Source organism: Schistocerca americana, unplaced genomic scaffold, assembly GCF_021461395.2.
Source record: "Schistocerca americana isolate TAMUIC-IGC-003095 unplaced genomic scaffold, iqSchAmer2.1 HiC_scaffold_31, whole genome shotgun sequence".
In the NCBI taxonomy this organism is placed as follows: Eukaryota; Metazoa; Arthropoda; class Insecta; order Orthoptera; family Acrididae; genus Schistocerca; species Schistocerca americana.
The window spans coordinates 3,509,741-3,526,150 of record NW_025726027.1 but is presented as its reverse complement, the minus strand read 5'-3'; the positions used below and the strand labels follow the sequence as shown (position 1 = coordinate 3,526,150).

Genomic DNA, 16,410 nt, shown 5'->3' with positions numbered 1-16,410 from the left:
ATTAAAGAATTGAAAGGTAAAAATAATTAAAGCATTAAGTAAAACAAAATACTTGATGGAAAAATGCTACTAGAGTAAGCAAAGACCTGTCTCAGACTGTGGATTGAAACCTGTACTTACTTTTTAAAAAATTTAAACTAATTTAATTGTGTTTTCAACTTCATAATTATGGTACTTATGAAAAATCTGTTAATCATCTGTAATACATTTTGTGTACAAGGCGTAGTTCATGGTCTGTGATTGTTTATCATGAGCACGTACTTTTGTTTTTGTGTAATAAGTTCTTGTACACTACTTATGTACTATGTGTATGTAATTTGTTTGGCTGTTTGTATATGTTCGTCCATTTATTTTGTGTATGTGTTGTTATGAGTTACGTGTAATCAAATGACAAATCCTGTATCACGTGTGTGATCTATTGGACGCTAAATAAATAAATAAATAAATTAATTAATTAATTAACAAATAGACATCCAAAGGAACAGACACCACACTTTTATAAATATTCATGCCTGATGTAATATTGGCCTTTCAGTCCAAATGCACTGCAATGTCAGATATCCCACAGAAATATAGTAGACCCGCAAGCAAAGAAGGCTAATATACAGGGTACACTACTGTGGAGATTTGGGTTAGGAAAGAAACAGACTGATACCCAGAGTGCAAAAGAAATTTTCATGTGTCACTATTCAGTTGTTTCAATGTGCTATTGCAGTAGAAGTCAAATTTCTTTCATCAGGCCTCGATAATGTTTCACTCCGAAGACATTCAATATGTCTATAATGCTTGGCTACATCCAGCAATGTCTTCTCATGTATGTGTAAATAATCCTGCAACATGGGACAGCCAATGCAGTGAGCAGTAAGACTGGAATCAATGCATACACATTGAGGAAGTAAATAGGGGGGATCTAATCAGTGAAGTATAGAGTACAATTTGATTGGTTAGCGATGGAAACATCACGTCTAGTAGGTACGTATTCCACATATACAGCTCTGCATTATTTTGTTTCCAGTCAGGAACCACTCATTTAAAGCAACACATTTGTGATAAAACCCACACTGACACAGCTCCTTCAGAGATAGCGGAAGTAATAAACAACTGTATAGCACAGAAGTGTGTTGCAATGTGTGCCAAAGACACGAGTCCTCAAAGCTGTTTCTGATGAAGGTTGCAAAAAACTAGGCCAATGATTAACACATTTAGGTGCACAGTATATAGAATTCTGTAGTTCAGATGCCATACTGCATGCCATCTCTTGTGAACTTTGTTTTCTTTACACCTAAATTTCTGGATTTAGGAGCACACGAGTAAATGCTATGAAAATCAAAGGAGAGTAATGCTGTTTAGAACATTTCACTGGACATGTTTCATAATTTTCTTACTGTCTCCAACCAGGATACCAGAACAATAAAACTTTTTGGAAAACTGCAAAAGGATTTTTTGTTTTGTTCTGATCTCTATGTTGTTTGTTATAATTGAAAATTGAAGTAATCACTGAATAAAACAGGATTCTCAGTCTTTTACATTTATTAACCTTCAAAATAAGCAAGGTGTTCCACCAAAATAGCAGGGTTCTCAGTGTTCCATAACCGCCATAAACCACTCTGAACTAGAATGATCACACCATTCCCCTCCCCACCCTTTCCCATGTGCTGAAATCACAATAATTTGTTTCAAGACAAAATTACCATAAACACTAAAAATCAGATAATGTGACTCATTTGTGGAACATCTGCAGTGCTTACCATAATCAGGGTCCCTGGCGAGCACACGAAGTATAATTAATTTCTTAAGCTGCTTTACTCGCATTTCCTTCTCATCTATCTCATTAATTTCAGAACAGCATGCTTCACAGAGCATTCCTTTTCTGTCAATTTCTACGTTCCTCATATGTATAATTTCAGCCAGCCTCTGGCTGAAGCTAATTCTGCTGGTGTTGGTGAGGGCAGTCATGGGAGTCCCTGTAATTCCCACCACTTCACGGCATAAAAAGCAGCTGCTTGCACTGGCTGGTAGATGTTCTTGGAACTGGAAGTAAAAGCATACACAAACCTGTGTTAAGTATTTGTCAATATTCATTTGTGTTACATTGGACTACAGTACTGCATACCCTAAAAGGAGTGCCTGTAACTACTATAACCAGTTATATTTTTGACAGTCTTTTTGTTGTGCCTATCTCCAACTCAGCATCTCTGTTTAATGGTGAGTAGCAACTTTCCTTTCCAGGTCAACTTGGGGACAAGCTAGTTAATTTTAGGTGTATGTGTAATGCTGTGCTCTAATATGAAAAGTCACAGTGAACTACTTATCCAATTCTTTGACATGAGCTCTTCTATCCTACAGTGTTTTAACTACTCCATTGAAACTCCACATTTTGGAAGACACACCACAGTCCACCTCTAAGTTTACACTGGAGCAGTAGGTGACTATTTCATTCTTCTTGCAACAAAATTCAACCATATGAGGCTCATCACGTAAATATACATTTCACATGGCAATCTAGCACATAGTCAGTTAGCTTGAGCATCAACATGAACTGCATAAAAGAACATGTTTGACCTGCTGCTGGAAGGTATGTTGCTGCTCACAGTGTTCATCCTCACACAATAGCCACACTGAAGACAACCTTGGAAGAAAGTCGCACTGTCTCCCACTTTGGAGGTCAGTAAGACAACCCTGCAGTCGTCATATAGGCTAAATCAGTAAATATAAATGAAATATTGAAATCATCTTTAAAAATTCAGTCAATGCCAATGACAAATTGGGACAGGCAGTACAAAGTTTTCATGATCTCAGATGAGAATCTGAATGCAGAAGAGAGACAGGAGGCCAAATGGAGGAGTAAAACAACAAACTGGTAGTGTGAGAGAGCTGACAGGAAAACAAGATCTAAATCCTGTCAGAGACACTGATTTTATATGATGGTACTTACTGTCTTTCAATGTCCTGCCTCTTCACTAAGTTTGAAAAGGAATTTCAATTTCTTGAGTCTTAGTTAGAGAAACATGACACCATTGAATGAATATATCCAAGCTTAACAACTTATACGAACTAAACACATTTTTGCAGTAAGAATTAATGTTTTGTGGATTTACTAATGTGCTAGTAATTCAAATCATCTTATATTATTCATTAAAAAGACAATATTCAGAATTAAAATCAGTTATATTGCTACAAGTCCAATTGTGATGAAGAAGTAAGATGGATCAGCATAGATCTGCTTGGTTTTCCTGAAAGTCTGTAAGAGGGGTGGCCCGGAGGCAGATGGCTAACAATCTAATGCCATGCAACTGTCACTTACAGTACAATGCTGATTTATAATAAACTTAGTCTTCAGTGCATGTGACAAGAGTAACTGTTATGCAGAGAATTCAAGGCTGTTCAGCAATACTGTCGTTGTTAAAAGGCAAAGGACTGATAATTAAATATTTATTGCAAAATATATTCCAATTTGCTCAATTTTACCACTACAATGTAATAGAACAAATATCTTATTGCAGTTTATGAACTATTTTACTTTTAAATTATCTATGTATGTCATTTAGCCAAGTACATCATTCACATATTTTTTCCTTTACTCTTCCCCTAAAATATGGTTATAGTAAAAGGATTTTAAGCCATAAGTTATGGCCACAAAGGGGCAAGAAGGTTCTGAAAATACAGATCAAAAGGTGCCAATGGAATTACTTTATTTGATTTACATCAGCTACATTAACTATTTTTGTCCCATGTCCAGGGTTCTGTTATATCAGATTACACAAATCACTTCAGTTTTCACTTCAAGTAATGGACACTGAGTTCAATAGTTCCTTATACATGAAGAAACACTGCTTCACTTCTAAAGAACCCAATTGTGCATTTCCTGTCAGCACTCATAAAGGGAGCCCAGTCAAAGCTGCAAAAGGTTTCCACATCTGAAATCTTCATTAAATTCAATTTGAATTTGTTTTTAGAAACCCCATCAAGTATGTTCTTAACACTTTGATTGTTTTATTTGTTTTATTCTAGGGCATAAGAACAACTAAGGTCATATGTACCCATGTCAGAGCATCTGAAAACTAAGACAAAAAAGAAGTTAAAAGTAAGTGCACGTTAAGTCGAATCTACAGAAGAGAGACAGTTAAAACTGAAAAATTCCTTGTGGAGAAAGTTGCATAAAATTTTCCATAGAGACAACAGAGGTCCTGAACTAAATATTAAATGTCATTTGCTGTATTGCTACGATAGATTAAAGGTAAGACAGGATCAACCGCCTGTGGAGCTTTCGCTAAAATGGGTAATAACTCAGGCAGCAAACATAAATGAGAAGATAAGTGGTTGAAAAAAGGGAATTCTGTCAGGAAATGCCAAACTGTCAAAGGCTGATGACAAGCAGATGGACTTTGCTGGAGCTTGTTCCCATGAAGGGGGGACCAGTGGTGATGCCCAAGGGTACCACCTGCGGACTGATGGCAACACAGAGCTCATCAGACGGTATGGAAGAACTAACAGGCTGAGGTAGTCTGTTGCCTTGGCAGCAACAAGAGAAGCTGCGTTTCTGATCAGACCGACATGACCAGGTACCCACATAAACATCACAGTAGCTCCATAAAGAGTGAGCAAGTGGAAGCTTTCTTGAACAAGTTGCACTAAGGGATGGACCTTGTGCAGCACAGGGGATCTGAAGGGATATGAGAGAACTGGAGCAGATAACAATTGAAAAGCCTGTGTTGCCAAATGTAATGCGTGGCTTGATACAGAACAAAGAGCTCTGCTGTAAATACTTAGCTGTGTCAATGCAAATGACAAAGGCACACGTGATACCACAATCAGTCTTACTGCCATCAGTGTACACAAATGTACTATTGCTACGTTCTGTGCGAAGGTTGAGAAACTTATGCAATAGATCAAATCTGGATTAGTGTTCTTATGAAGTCTGGAGTGAACACAGGCTGCCGCAAGAAGCCGAGGTTGGTAAAGTGTCAGGTAGCATGTATTTAAGCAGCTGGAGCAGCAGCCAAAAGGGAAGTAACAGAAGAAGGATGCACCTAACACTGGTGGTGAAAAGAATCATCAAAAAAGAGGGTAGAGGATGGGTAGCCAGGCATGGCAGACAAACATCATGTGCACCTGTTGAGGAGAACATCACACCAGTATGACTGTGGTAATTCAGCAGCTTCTGCATTCATACTCTCAATTGGGCTAGCGTAAAATGCTTCAGTAGCCAAACAGATGCCATGATGGTGCAAGATGGATGCATAAAAAGAACACCAATAGCCTAGTTTTGAATGGACAAGGGATCTGTTGGACTGGAGGAGGAAGGTCCAATCCACTCCCCAGGAAGTGCTGTTGATGGGACATTGAGGGACAGGGTGTAGGAGGCAGCCAAGTAAGATGTGGGAGGACTAAGAAAATTTCCTATCAAGCATGAGCCCCAGGAATTTCACAGTTTCAGCAGACAGAAGAGCAACAGGCTCAAGATGTAAAGACAGTGGAAGAAACCCATTGCACTGCCAGAAATTCCTACAAACCGTTTTGTCAGTGAAAAAACAAAAGCATTTGTCAATGCTCCGTGAGTAAAGACAATCACTGAAGACGCTGCTCAATGAGACCAGTCTGTGGGAGAATGCAATAGATCGAAAAATCGTCAATGAAAAGGGAGCCCGATATGCCCTGCGAGATACAGGCCATAACAGTATCAAAGGTGACAGCAAGGATGACAACACTCAGGACGGATCCCTGAGGCACAGCATTTTCCTGGATAAATGGGGTTGACAAGCAAAACCCTTATGTACCTTGAAAGTTGTCTTTTAAAAATTCCTGAAGGGAATGGTGCAGGCAGCCTCAGAAGCCCCATGTGTAGAGAGTACGGAGTATACCAGTCTTCAAGCAAGTATTTTACATTTTCTCCGGGTCAAAAAATGCACGTACAGTGTTATTTCCGCAGAAGTGACACGGGTTGACAAGGTTATGAGATGGTCAACTGTAGGATGGTGTGTTGGAAATTCACATTGTGCAGTGGTTAGTAGATTGCGAGACTCTAGCCGCCACACCAGGCACCCAGCTCTGACTGGACATCACATTGTATAACCCCACTAGATATCAAATTATGTTTGCAATCGACAAACTATGTGGCTGTGCGTTCCTTGGTGTTTTCCATGTTAGCAGGTCATCCTTACCCTATCCCACACTACTTACCAGCAAAAATGTGAGATTACTGTCACAAAGACAAATTGAAATGTTGGTTTGTCCATTCTTGAACCATTCCCTAATCTTTCTGTTCTCGCACTGTAGCTCACTAAGCAAATTCTGGTCAGCACACTGAGCTTGTTGCTATCTAGGCCTTAACTCTCCTTCATTTTGGTTTCTCAGTTTTCAAGCAATGCTCACCACCAGCATTACATTAAATTCTGCTGAGTAGACAGTTAACTATTCAACATCCTTTCCAAAGAAACTACAATGAAATGTTATACGATAGTGTCAAGACTGTAGTGAAGTAATTTTTTCAAAGTAATTTGACAAAGATGTGTGTAAATGATTTTTTACAGCGTAATACAGTTATGAAGAGCTTCCCAGAGGGCACAGTCAGTCATCAGAGCATACTGATGACAGCCAACCTCTTACTACTGACATGGGAACTATTGCAAGTTCATACACCTACAGCCAACTACAAACATACTTAAAACATGGTGACACACCCCTCCAAGTGGCCATCGATAGTATTCACCCATAACAACACATATTTGACTGCTAGCATCAGTGTACTGGCCTCACTGCATTGTAACTGTACGCACAGTACAAACGAGGCCGCTGCTGTATTTGGTAGTGTATCTACAGATGGAAGTCATTTAAACCGTAACTCAAGAGGTGACTTTTCTGTAACGTATGCCACGAGCTCCACAGCTCATGGTCTCGCTGTAGCATTCTCGCTTCCCAAGCATTGGGTCCCAGGTTTGATTCCCGGCGGGGTCAGGGATTTTTCACCTGCCCCGAGATGTTTGGGTGTTGTTGTGTCCCCATCATCATCATCATCATCATCATCATCATCATCATCATCATCATCATCATCTCCCCATTACAGTTGGAGGAAGGCAATGGCAAACCACCTCCATTAGGACCCTGCCTAGTATGGCGGTGCAGGTCTCCTGCATTGTTCCCATATGCTCTGTCATGAAGCATGGGAAATTTTTTCCATTTCATACCACAAGGAGGGGTCTCTGGGAGCCCGATGTTTAAACTGTGATCAAGGCAAAAATGATTTGAAATTTTTAATTTATGCTACATAACATTTATTTTTACAATTAAATAAGTGTTGTCTAAATGCTTCTAGTTTATTTTACTGCACTAAACAAAGCCTGCAGCATTTGACTATTCATCACACAAAAGAATACAATTTTGTGTGGTTCATTTAAATAGTACACATAAACAGACTGTTAGAGTAGTGAGTGTTACATCCCGTGAAATTATACAATCTCCGTAGGAAATAAATTTACAAATAAAACTAATGTCCAGGGTTTAAAATTGCACATAAAAAGTCCACCTGATAGGGACAAAAAACCTTTTTCAAACTGAAATTAATTGCTAGGAACAATTTTTTCTTATCACCACTCCACTGACACGTTCCTCCATAGACCAACTAACAACTACTACCACACAGGCCATCATGTGCTCTCCAGTGGATAGCTGGGAGAAGTCCTGGGCTGCAAATTGATAAATCAATGGCCGAGTAACTACCATGAGCCACAATGAAATGTGTGGTGGACCCAGTATGTAAGAGGAGGAGGTCGAATTGCAACAGTAAAGTTTTGAGATCTCTGACCTTGCCAGTGAGCGTAGTACCAACCCACAAGGGGTTATGGGCATTAAAATCTCCCAGAAGTAGGAGAAGTTTAGAGAGTTGATCAATCAGTGCAACTAATACATTCAGGGGTACTGCACCACCTGGAGGAAGGTATACATTGCAGACAGTTATTTCCCACATCATCCTTATTCTGACAGCCAGAGCTTCAGCTACAGACCAAGTTTATGACATAAATGCCAATTCCACCTGACACTATTGTAGTCGCTATGGTTCATGTAATATCGCTTATATCTGTGGAAGGCAGGAATCTGCATTTCTGGGAACCATGTTTCCTGGAGAGCAATGCAGGTAGCAGGTGTAAAGTGCAACAGTTGCCGTAGCTCTGCCACCACTGGAGGATGACATCGTGAGACTGGGAAGGCATGGAACATTTAATGAGGCAGTTTACGCCTCAGAGTCATGTGCTGCCTCTGATTTATTGCCTGAGCAGTCTATATCCATTGTGTCTGAGGTTCTGGCGAGATCTAGGTCCTCAGCAGACACCAAAACCTCCACCCCATCCTCAGCCACAGAGCTTGTAGGTAGCAGTGGTTTGGGTGCCACCACAGTTTCCTTGGTCTTGGGAGTTTTCATTTTGGATTTCTCTCGCTGCTCCTTGGGTTTCCCTGGCTGGGAGGACTTCACTGGCTCAGTCTCCGGGACTGGGTATGAGCATGAAGCCCTACAGCCAGCTGCTTTTGGGCTCTTCAGACACTGGCGGGTGTCATCTTTCCCACTAGAAGAAACCTGGGAATGGAGTGTCCCAGGGGACCCTTCCTAGTGAGAGAACCCGAAGACGACTTACGCTCCTCCAGCTTAGAAATGGGGACGGATGTCCCTGATGGTTGAGGGGGTGTTGCTCCTGAAGTAAGTGGTGCAGGAGCAACAGGGACAGAAATGCCCCCCACTGTCAAGGGGGCAGGTGTACTCTTCTGGCTCCGAGAGGTGACCTGGGTTGGCGGAGCTGATGGTGCCAAAACTGTTGTAGCGGCAGCATAAGACGATGTCATACGCACAGGCAGCAGATGTTCAAATTTTCTCTTAGTCTCAGTGTAGGTCAGTTGGTCCAGGGTCTTGTACTCCATGATTTTCCTTTCTTTCTGGAGAATCCTGCAGTCAGGGGAGCAAGGCAAATGGTGCTCTCCGCAGCTGACACAGATGGGAGGCGGGGCACATGGAATATTGGGATGTGATGGGCGTCCGCAATCTTGGCATGTTATGCTGGAAGTACAGCAGGAAGACACATGACCAAACTTACAGCACTTAAGGCACCGCATTGGGTGAGGGATATAGGGCTTTACATCACACCGGTACACCATCACCTTGACCTTCTCGGGCAACATATCACCCTCAAAGGCCAAGTTGAAGGAACTGGTGGCAACCTGATTATCCTTCCAACCCCAGTGGACACACTGGATGAAATATACACCTCGCTGCTCTAAATTGGCGTGCAGCTCATCGTTGGACTGCAAAAGAAGGTATCTGTGATACCCTGGACCATATTTAAGCTCTTATGGGGCGCGATGGCTACAGAAACATTCCCCTCCATGTCAGAAGTGAGTAACTCCCGTGACGTGGCAGAGGACTCTGTTTTGATCAAGACTGACACAGATCTCATTTAAGCCCTCCACCTCCCTGAACTTGTCCTCTAAATGCTCAACAAAAAACTGAGGCTTCATCGTCATGAAAGTTTCCTCATCAGCTCTTGAACATACAAGGTACCGGGGCGAATAAGATCCGCTGCCATCTTTAGCCTGATGTTCCTCCCATGGTGTGGCCAGGGAGGGGAATGATTTGGGGTCATACTTCTGTGCATTTAATCGAGTTCATCATCGCTTAGAGATTGCTGGTGTTTCACCACCAGCAAGAGATGATGGACTACACTTCATCACGTGTGATCTGCCCTGATGCCACCCACTCCAACCAGGGGCCCTCCCCATGGGCACCGCCTAGCTGGTGCCCCAGGGGGCTGGGCGTCTACCCCTTGGCATACATGGGGAGTTAACGGCGCAGGCATCATCAGCAGAGCAATCCCTGTGTGGTCAGGGGACTACAACAAACAGGGTACATGGTGGCCCCACCACTACGGACTGGCTACCATGCTGGCTATCAGGTGCAAAGAAGTCCATGTTCATTGTCGATGCAGAAATCGATGCTGCATAGTGAATTGTGGAAAATGCACGCAGGAAGGTGTCCTCTCCCATGAGATGGAGAATGGGCAGGACTGCAATGCGACGACAAGAAAGTGTGCTAAAGATGTGAATGCATGATGGACACGATACGCCTTGTAAGGTGCCCTTCCCCAATTGGTTCGCTCTTTGAAAAAATTTTGTAGAATGGAGGTCAAACCTTGTTTAGATTGAAGTCAACTGGTAGGTATTTCTGCTTAATGGAAGTCTCTCTAACAAAGAAACCACTTTCTACAAAGCTTGGGTATCCGATTAATGAGGGAATTAGTATATTTCATCAAAATATACAAGGTATTAGAGATGAAGTTAGTGAACTGCTTATAGATGTTGACTCTGAAATTATTGGTATATCTGAACACTTCTTAAATAAGGAGATAATTCAGAGGCTTCCTTTACCAGTATACAGGTTGGCTGGCAGCTTTTCTAGGAGCTCTTTGCGGTGTGGGGGAGTAGCCATGTATGTAAAAAACGGTATCTCATTTGAGTCAATTGATGTTTCAAAGTACTGCACTGAAAAGGTGTTTGAATGTTGTGCAGGTGTGGTTAAATTTAGTGGAGCTAAACTTCTTGCTACTGTTATTTATAGATCCCCAGACTCAGATTTCACAACATTTTTGCTAAAGCTAGAGGAGGTTCTTGGTTCACTTTATAGGAAATACAAGAAGTTAGTTATATGTGGTGACTTTAATATTAATTGTATAAGTGATGGTGCAAGGAAAAGGATGCAGGTAGACCTCCTTAATTCATATAATCTTATGCAAACCATATTCTTTCCAATGAGAGTGCAGGGGAACAGTAGAACAACCATAGACAATATTTTTGTTCATTCGTCATTATAAGAAGGGCATTCTGTTAGCAAAAAGGTGAATGGCCTTTCAGATCATGATGCACAAATTTTAAGTCTAAAAGATTTTTGTGCTGCAACGCATGTTAAATATAGTTACCAACTTTTTAGGAAAGCTGATCCAGTTGCTGTACAGACTTTTGTAAACCTTATCAAGGAACAAGAGTGGCAAGATGTTTATAGTGCTGATACAGTAGACGATAAATATAATGCTTTCCTCAAGACTTTTCTCGTGCTCTTTGAAAGTTGCTTTCCATTAGAATGTTCAAAACAGGGTACTAGCACAAACAGGCAGCCTGGGTGGCTGACTAATGGGATAAGAATATCTTGTAGAACAAAGTGGCAATTATATCGAAACGTTGGAAACAGTCAAAATCTAAGTGCAGCAGCCCATTACAAACAGTATTGTAAGGTGCTTAAAAAAGTTATTTGGAAGGCAAAAAGTATGTGGTATGCAGATAGAATAGCTAAGTCTCAGGATAACATTAAAACCACATGGTCAGTCGTAAAGGAAGTGGCTGGTCTGCAGGGACAGGTCGAGAATATAGAATCAGTGCGTAGTGGGGATGTCCGTGTTACTGATAAGTCACATATATGTACAGTTCTTAATAATCACTTTCTGAATATAGCAGGTGAACTAAATAGAAACCTAGTCCCAACAGGGAATCATATAGCGCTCTTAGAAAAAAGTGTTCCGAGACTGTTACCTGAAATGCTCCTCCATGATACTGACAAGAGGGAGATTGAGTTAATAATTAAATCACTAAAGACCAAGAACTCTCATGGATATGACGGGGTATCTAGCAGAATACTGAAGTATTGTTCCACGTATGTTAGCTCAGTACTTAGCCATATCTGTAACTTTTCCTTTAGGAGTGGTCGGTTTCCTGACCGATTAAAGTACTCGGTAGTGAAGCCACTTTATAAAACGGGAGACAGGGATAATGTTGACAATTATAGACCTATTTCTATGCCATCGGTGTTTGCTAAAGTTATCGAGAGGGTTGTATATACAAGGTTACTGCAGCATTTAAATTTACATAATTTGCTGTCAAATGTACAGTTTGGTTTTAGAAATGGCTTAACAACTGAAAATGCTATAGCCTCTTTTCTCTGTGAGGTTTTGGACGGATTAAATAAAAGGTTGCGAACGTTAGGTGTTTTCTTTGATTTAACGAAGGCTTTTGACTGTGTTGACCACAAAATATTACTGCAGAAGTTGGAACATTATGGAGTAAGGGGAGTAGCTTACAATTGGTTCGCCTCCTACTTTAAGAACAGAAAGCAGAAGGTAATCCTCCGCAATGTTGAGAGTGGTAATGATGTTCAGTCCCAATGGGGCACTGTTAAATGGGGTGTTCCCCAAGGGTCGGTGCTGGGGCCACTGCTGTTTCTTATTTATATAAATGATATGCCTTCTAGTATTACAAGGTGATTCAAAAATATTTCTGTTTGCTGATGACACCACCTTGGTAGTGAAGGATCTTGTGTGTAATATTGAAACATTATCAAATAATGTAGTTCATGATATAAGTTAGTGGCTTGTGGAAAATAATTTGATGCTAAATCACAGTAAGACTCAGTTTTTACAGTTTCTAACTCACAATTCAACAAGAACTGACATTTTAGTCAGACAGAATGGGCATGTTATAAGCGAGACGGAACAGTTCTAGTTCCTAGGCATACGGATAGATAGTAAGCTGTTGTGGAAAGCCCATGTTCAGGATCTTGTTCAGAAACTAAATGCTGCTTTACTTACCATTAGAACAGTATCTGAAATAAGTGACATTTCAACACGAAAAGTAGTATACTTCGCATATTTTCATACGCTTATATCATATGGTATTATTTTGTGGGGTAATTCTTCTGATTCAAAAAGGGTATTTTTGGTTCAAAAATGAGCTGTTTGAGCTATGTATGGTGTAAGTTCGGAAACCTCTTGTCGACCCCTATTCAATAGTCTGGGAATTTTGACACTGCCCTCACAGTATGTATTTTCTTTAATGTCGTTTGTTGTTAGCAATATTAGCTTATTCCCAAGAGTTAGCAGCTTTCACTCAGTTAATACTAGGCAGAAATCAAATCTGCATGTGGAATGCACTTCCTAGACTCTTGTGCAGAAAGGAGTGCAGTATTCTGCTGCATCCATTTTCAATAAGCTACCACAAGAACTCAAAAATCTTAGCAGTGGCCCAAACGCTTTTAAGTCTGAACTGACGAGTTTCCTCATGGCTCACTACTCCTATTCTGTCGAGGAGCTCCTGGAATAGCTACAAAATTAAGCAAATTCCAGTGCTACAGTCTTGATTTTCTTTATTTAAACTAACGACTTGTCGCCTGAATATATTTCTTATATTTCATTTTATCTGTTCCTACAACTGTGTTATAATTTCATGTATTGACTCGTTCCATGACCATGGAGACTTCTCCTAAATGTGGTCCAATGGAACAATAAATAAATAAACCCTACAGGGGACCATCGCATAGAGGCTGAAATGTGTGAAACTCCATTTAGTCACCTCATATGACAGGCAGGAATATCTCGGGCCTATTCTAGCCCCCAGACCCACAGAGGGGCTGGTCTGTTCTGATACTCCGTAAGCTCGAATTTCCCCCCCCCCCCTTTTCATTAAACGGCAATGCAGAAAGCTATGAAATGCCCTACTGAAGTCAAGGAACATAACATCAGCATGAGCGCCATTGTCCACTGCGCTGTGATCTCATGGAGACACAGAGCCAGCTGAGTTTTGCACGATCTGTGTGGAATCCATGTTGATTTTCTTCCAAGAAGTCAATTTTTTTGCGTAAAACATGTTCCATAATTCTACAACAGATTGACATCAATGATATAGGTCTATAATTATGTGGATCTGTCTTACAGCCTTTCTTATTAAACGGGAATGAGCTGCACTTTTTTCCAGTTGCTAGGTACCTTTCATTGTTCAAACGATCTATGATGAATTGCTGCTAGGAAGGGAGTAAGTGCTTTTGCATAATCTTTACAGAATCTCACAGGTGTCTCATCTGGTCCTGCAGCCTTTCCACTACTAAGCAATTGTAGCCGCTTTTCAATACCGCTATCAATTATCTCAATATCTCCCATTTCATTTCAACGTTCGCACAATGATTGAAAGGATGGACAGTGTTATGATCTTCCATGGTGAAACAACTTTGGAAGACTGAATTCAGTATTTTGGCCTTCTCTTTGTTATCTTGCATTTTGGTGCCAGTGTGGTCACTGAGAGAATAGTAGATGATTTTGACCCACTTACTGATTTTACATACCAAAATCTCTCATGGTTTTTACTCGGGTTGGTTGACAACATCTTACTTTTTAAATCATTGAACACTTCTCTCATTGCTCTCCTTACGCTCATTTTTGCTTCATTCAGCTTTTGTTTGTCAGCTAGGATTTTACTTCTCTTGAATCTGAGATGAAGTGCTGTTTGTTTACATAGCACTTTTCTAACATGGCTATTAAACAATGGTGGATCTTTCCAATCCCTTAAAACCTTACTCAGAACATACTTGTCTAGGGCATATTGAATGATGCCTTTGAATTTTTTTCCATTTGTTCTCCAGCTCTTCATCCTCATCACTGAATATTTGTTGCACACTGCTGAGTATCTTGAAATTTGTATCCTGTCTGCCTTGCCAAAGAATTGACATTCCTTGTACGACCTGTCGTCATAGATACTGTCTCAGCCTTGTCGAAGTGGGCAGAGGAGTTGACAGATTTTCAGAGCACTCTCTTGTCCTTGAGTACGAAGCTGCTCCTAAAGGCGAAAGAATCAGCAATGATCAATGTCATGAGGATGCAGAAGACAATGGAAACCTCTGTATTAAATACATGTAGTGTGAATTCACAGAACATGTGGCCTGTAACTGAGATAGTGTCATGATCTCTCCAATGCCAAAATATTCTGGACTAGTCCTCCATTCGGATCTCCAGGATGGGACTGTCAAGGGGGAGGTGACCATGAGAAAAAGATTGAATGATCAATTAAAGGATAACATCCTGCATCCCACGGCATGGAATGTAAGAAGCTTGAATGTGGTAGGGAAGCTAGAAAATCTGAAATGGGAAATGCAAAGGCTCAATCTAGATATATTAGTGGTCAGCGAAGTTAAATGGAAAGACAAGGATTTCTGGTCAGGTGGGTATAAGGTACTATAAACAGTGGCAGAAAATCGTATAATAGGTGTAGGATTCATTATGAATAGGACGGTATGGCAGAGAGTGTGGAATAGTGAACAGTTCAGTGATAGGTTTGTTCTTGTCAGAATCGACAGCAAATTGACAGCAGCAACAATAGTTCTGGTATACGAGGTGCGGCTAGAAAAAAACCATACTGCTGCTGGAAAAAACATTTATTTACAATTATTTACAATTTCATGTTATCTCCTTCAATGTATTCTTCTCCTCGGTCTCTACACCGCTCCATAGGAATTTTCCACTGTTCATAGCAATGCTGCAGATCATTTTCGGTAAGTCCATACATTACTTCCGTCGCTTTTTCTTTTACTGCTTCAACAGTCTCAAATCTAGTTCCTTTCAAAGCTGACTTGACTTTAGGGAAAAGAAAAAAGTCACAGGGGGCCAAATCAGGTGAGTAGGGTGGATGATCTAAGATGGGAATGTTGTGTTTTGCCAAAAACGTCTTCACTGACAACACACTGTGAGCTGGGGCATTGTCTTGGTGAAGGATCCATGACTCTTTTCTCCACAAATCGTTCCGTTTTCTCCGTACTCGCTCATGTAGGGTAGCCAGGACGCTAATGTAGTAATGCTGATTCACTGTTTGTCCCTCTGGTACCCAATCAATGTGCACAATCCCTTTGATGTCAAAAAAACAATCATTGCCTTGAATTTCGATTTTGACATTCGTGCTTTTTTTTGTCGTGGAGAACCAGGAGTTTTCCAATGCATCGATTGGCGTTTAGTTTCGGGATCGTAAGTAAAGAACCACGATTCATCGCAAGTAATAACATTTTGTAAGAAGGTGGGATCACTTTCAATGTTTTCCAGGATGTCAGAACAAATCATTCTTCGGCGTTCCTTCTGTTCAATTGTGAAACACTTTGGAACCATTTTTGAACACACTTTGTTCATGTTGAAACTTTCATGAAGAATCTGCCTAACACTTTCCTTGTCAACTACTGTTAACTCAGACACTGCTCTGATTGTTAAACGGCGATCTTGTCGAAGAAGTTTACCGATTTTTTCAATGTTTGCATCAGTTTTTGCTGACAATGGTCTGCCAGTGTGAGTGTCATCACTGGTGTCTTCGTGGCCATCTTTAAATCGTTTAAACCACTCAAACACTTGTGTTCGCGATAAACAATCATTTCCGTACACTTGTTGTAACATTACAAACGTTTCACTTGCAGATTTTCGTAGTTTGAAACAAAATTTGATGTTAACACGCTGTTCTTTCTGTACACTCAACATTTTCCGATGCACAGTACACTCAACTACTTAAAACAGACGCCACGGGGAGACTGGGTGCAGGAGGCAGATGAAACTCGAGCAGTAGGTGGAGCGAGAGTCACGT

General features: G+C 40.8%; 1 protein-coding gene across 1 annotated transcript in view; it reads right to left on the bottom strand.

The window, feature by feature from the left end:
• LOC124579507 (vicilin-like seed storage protein At2g18540) overlaps positions 1 to 16,410 on the bottom strand; it is a gene marked incomplete at its 5' end in the record, with an annotated part of 187,528 nt that overhangs the window by 15,697 nt on the left and 155,421 nt on the right. Inside the window, one exon of the mRNA XM_047131247.1 lies at positions 1,749 to 2,031. Within this exon, the coding sequence (XP_046987203.1) occupies positions 1,749 to 2,031 (283 nt within the window). The remainder of the gene's footprint in view (positions 1 to 1,748; positions 2,032 to 16,410) is intronic.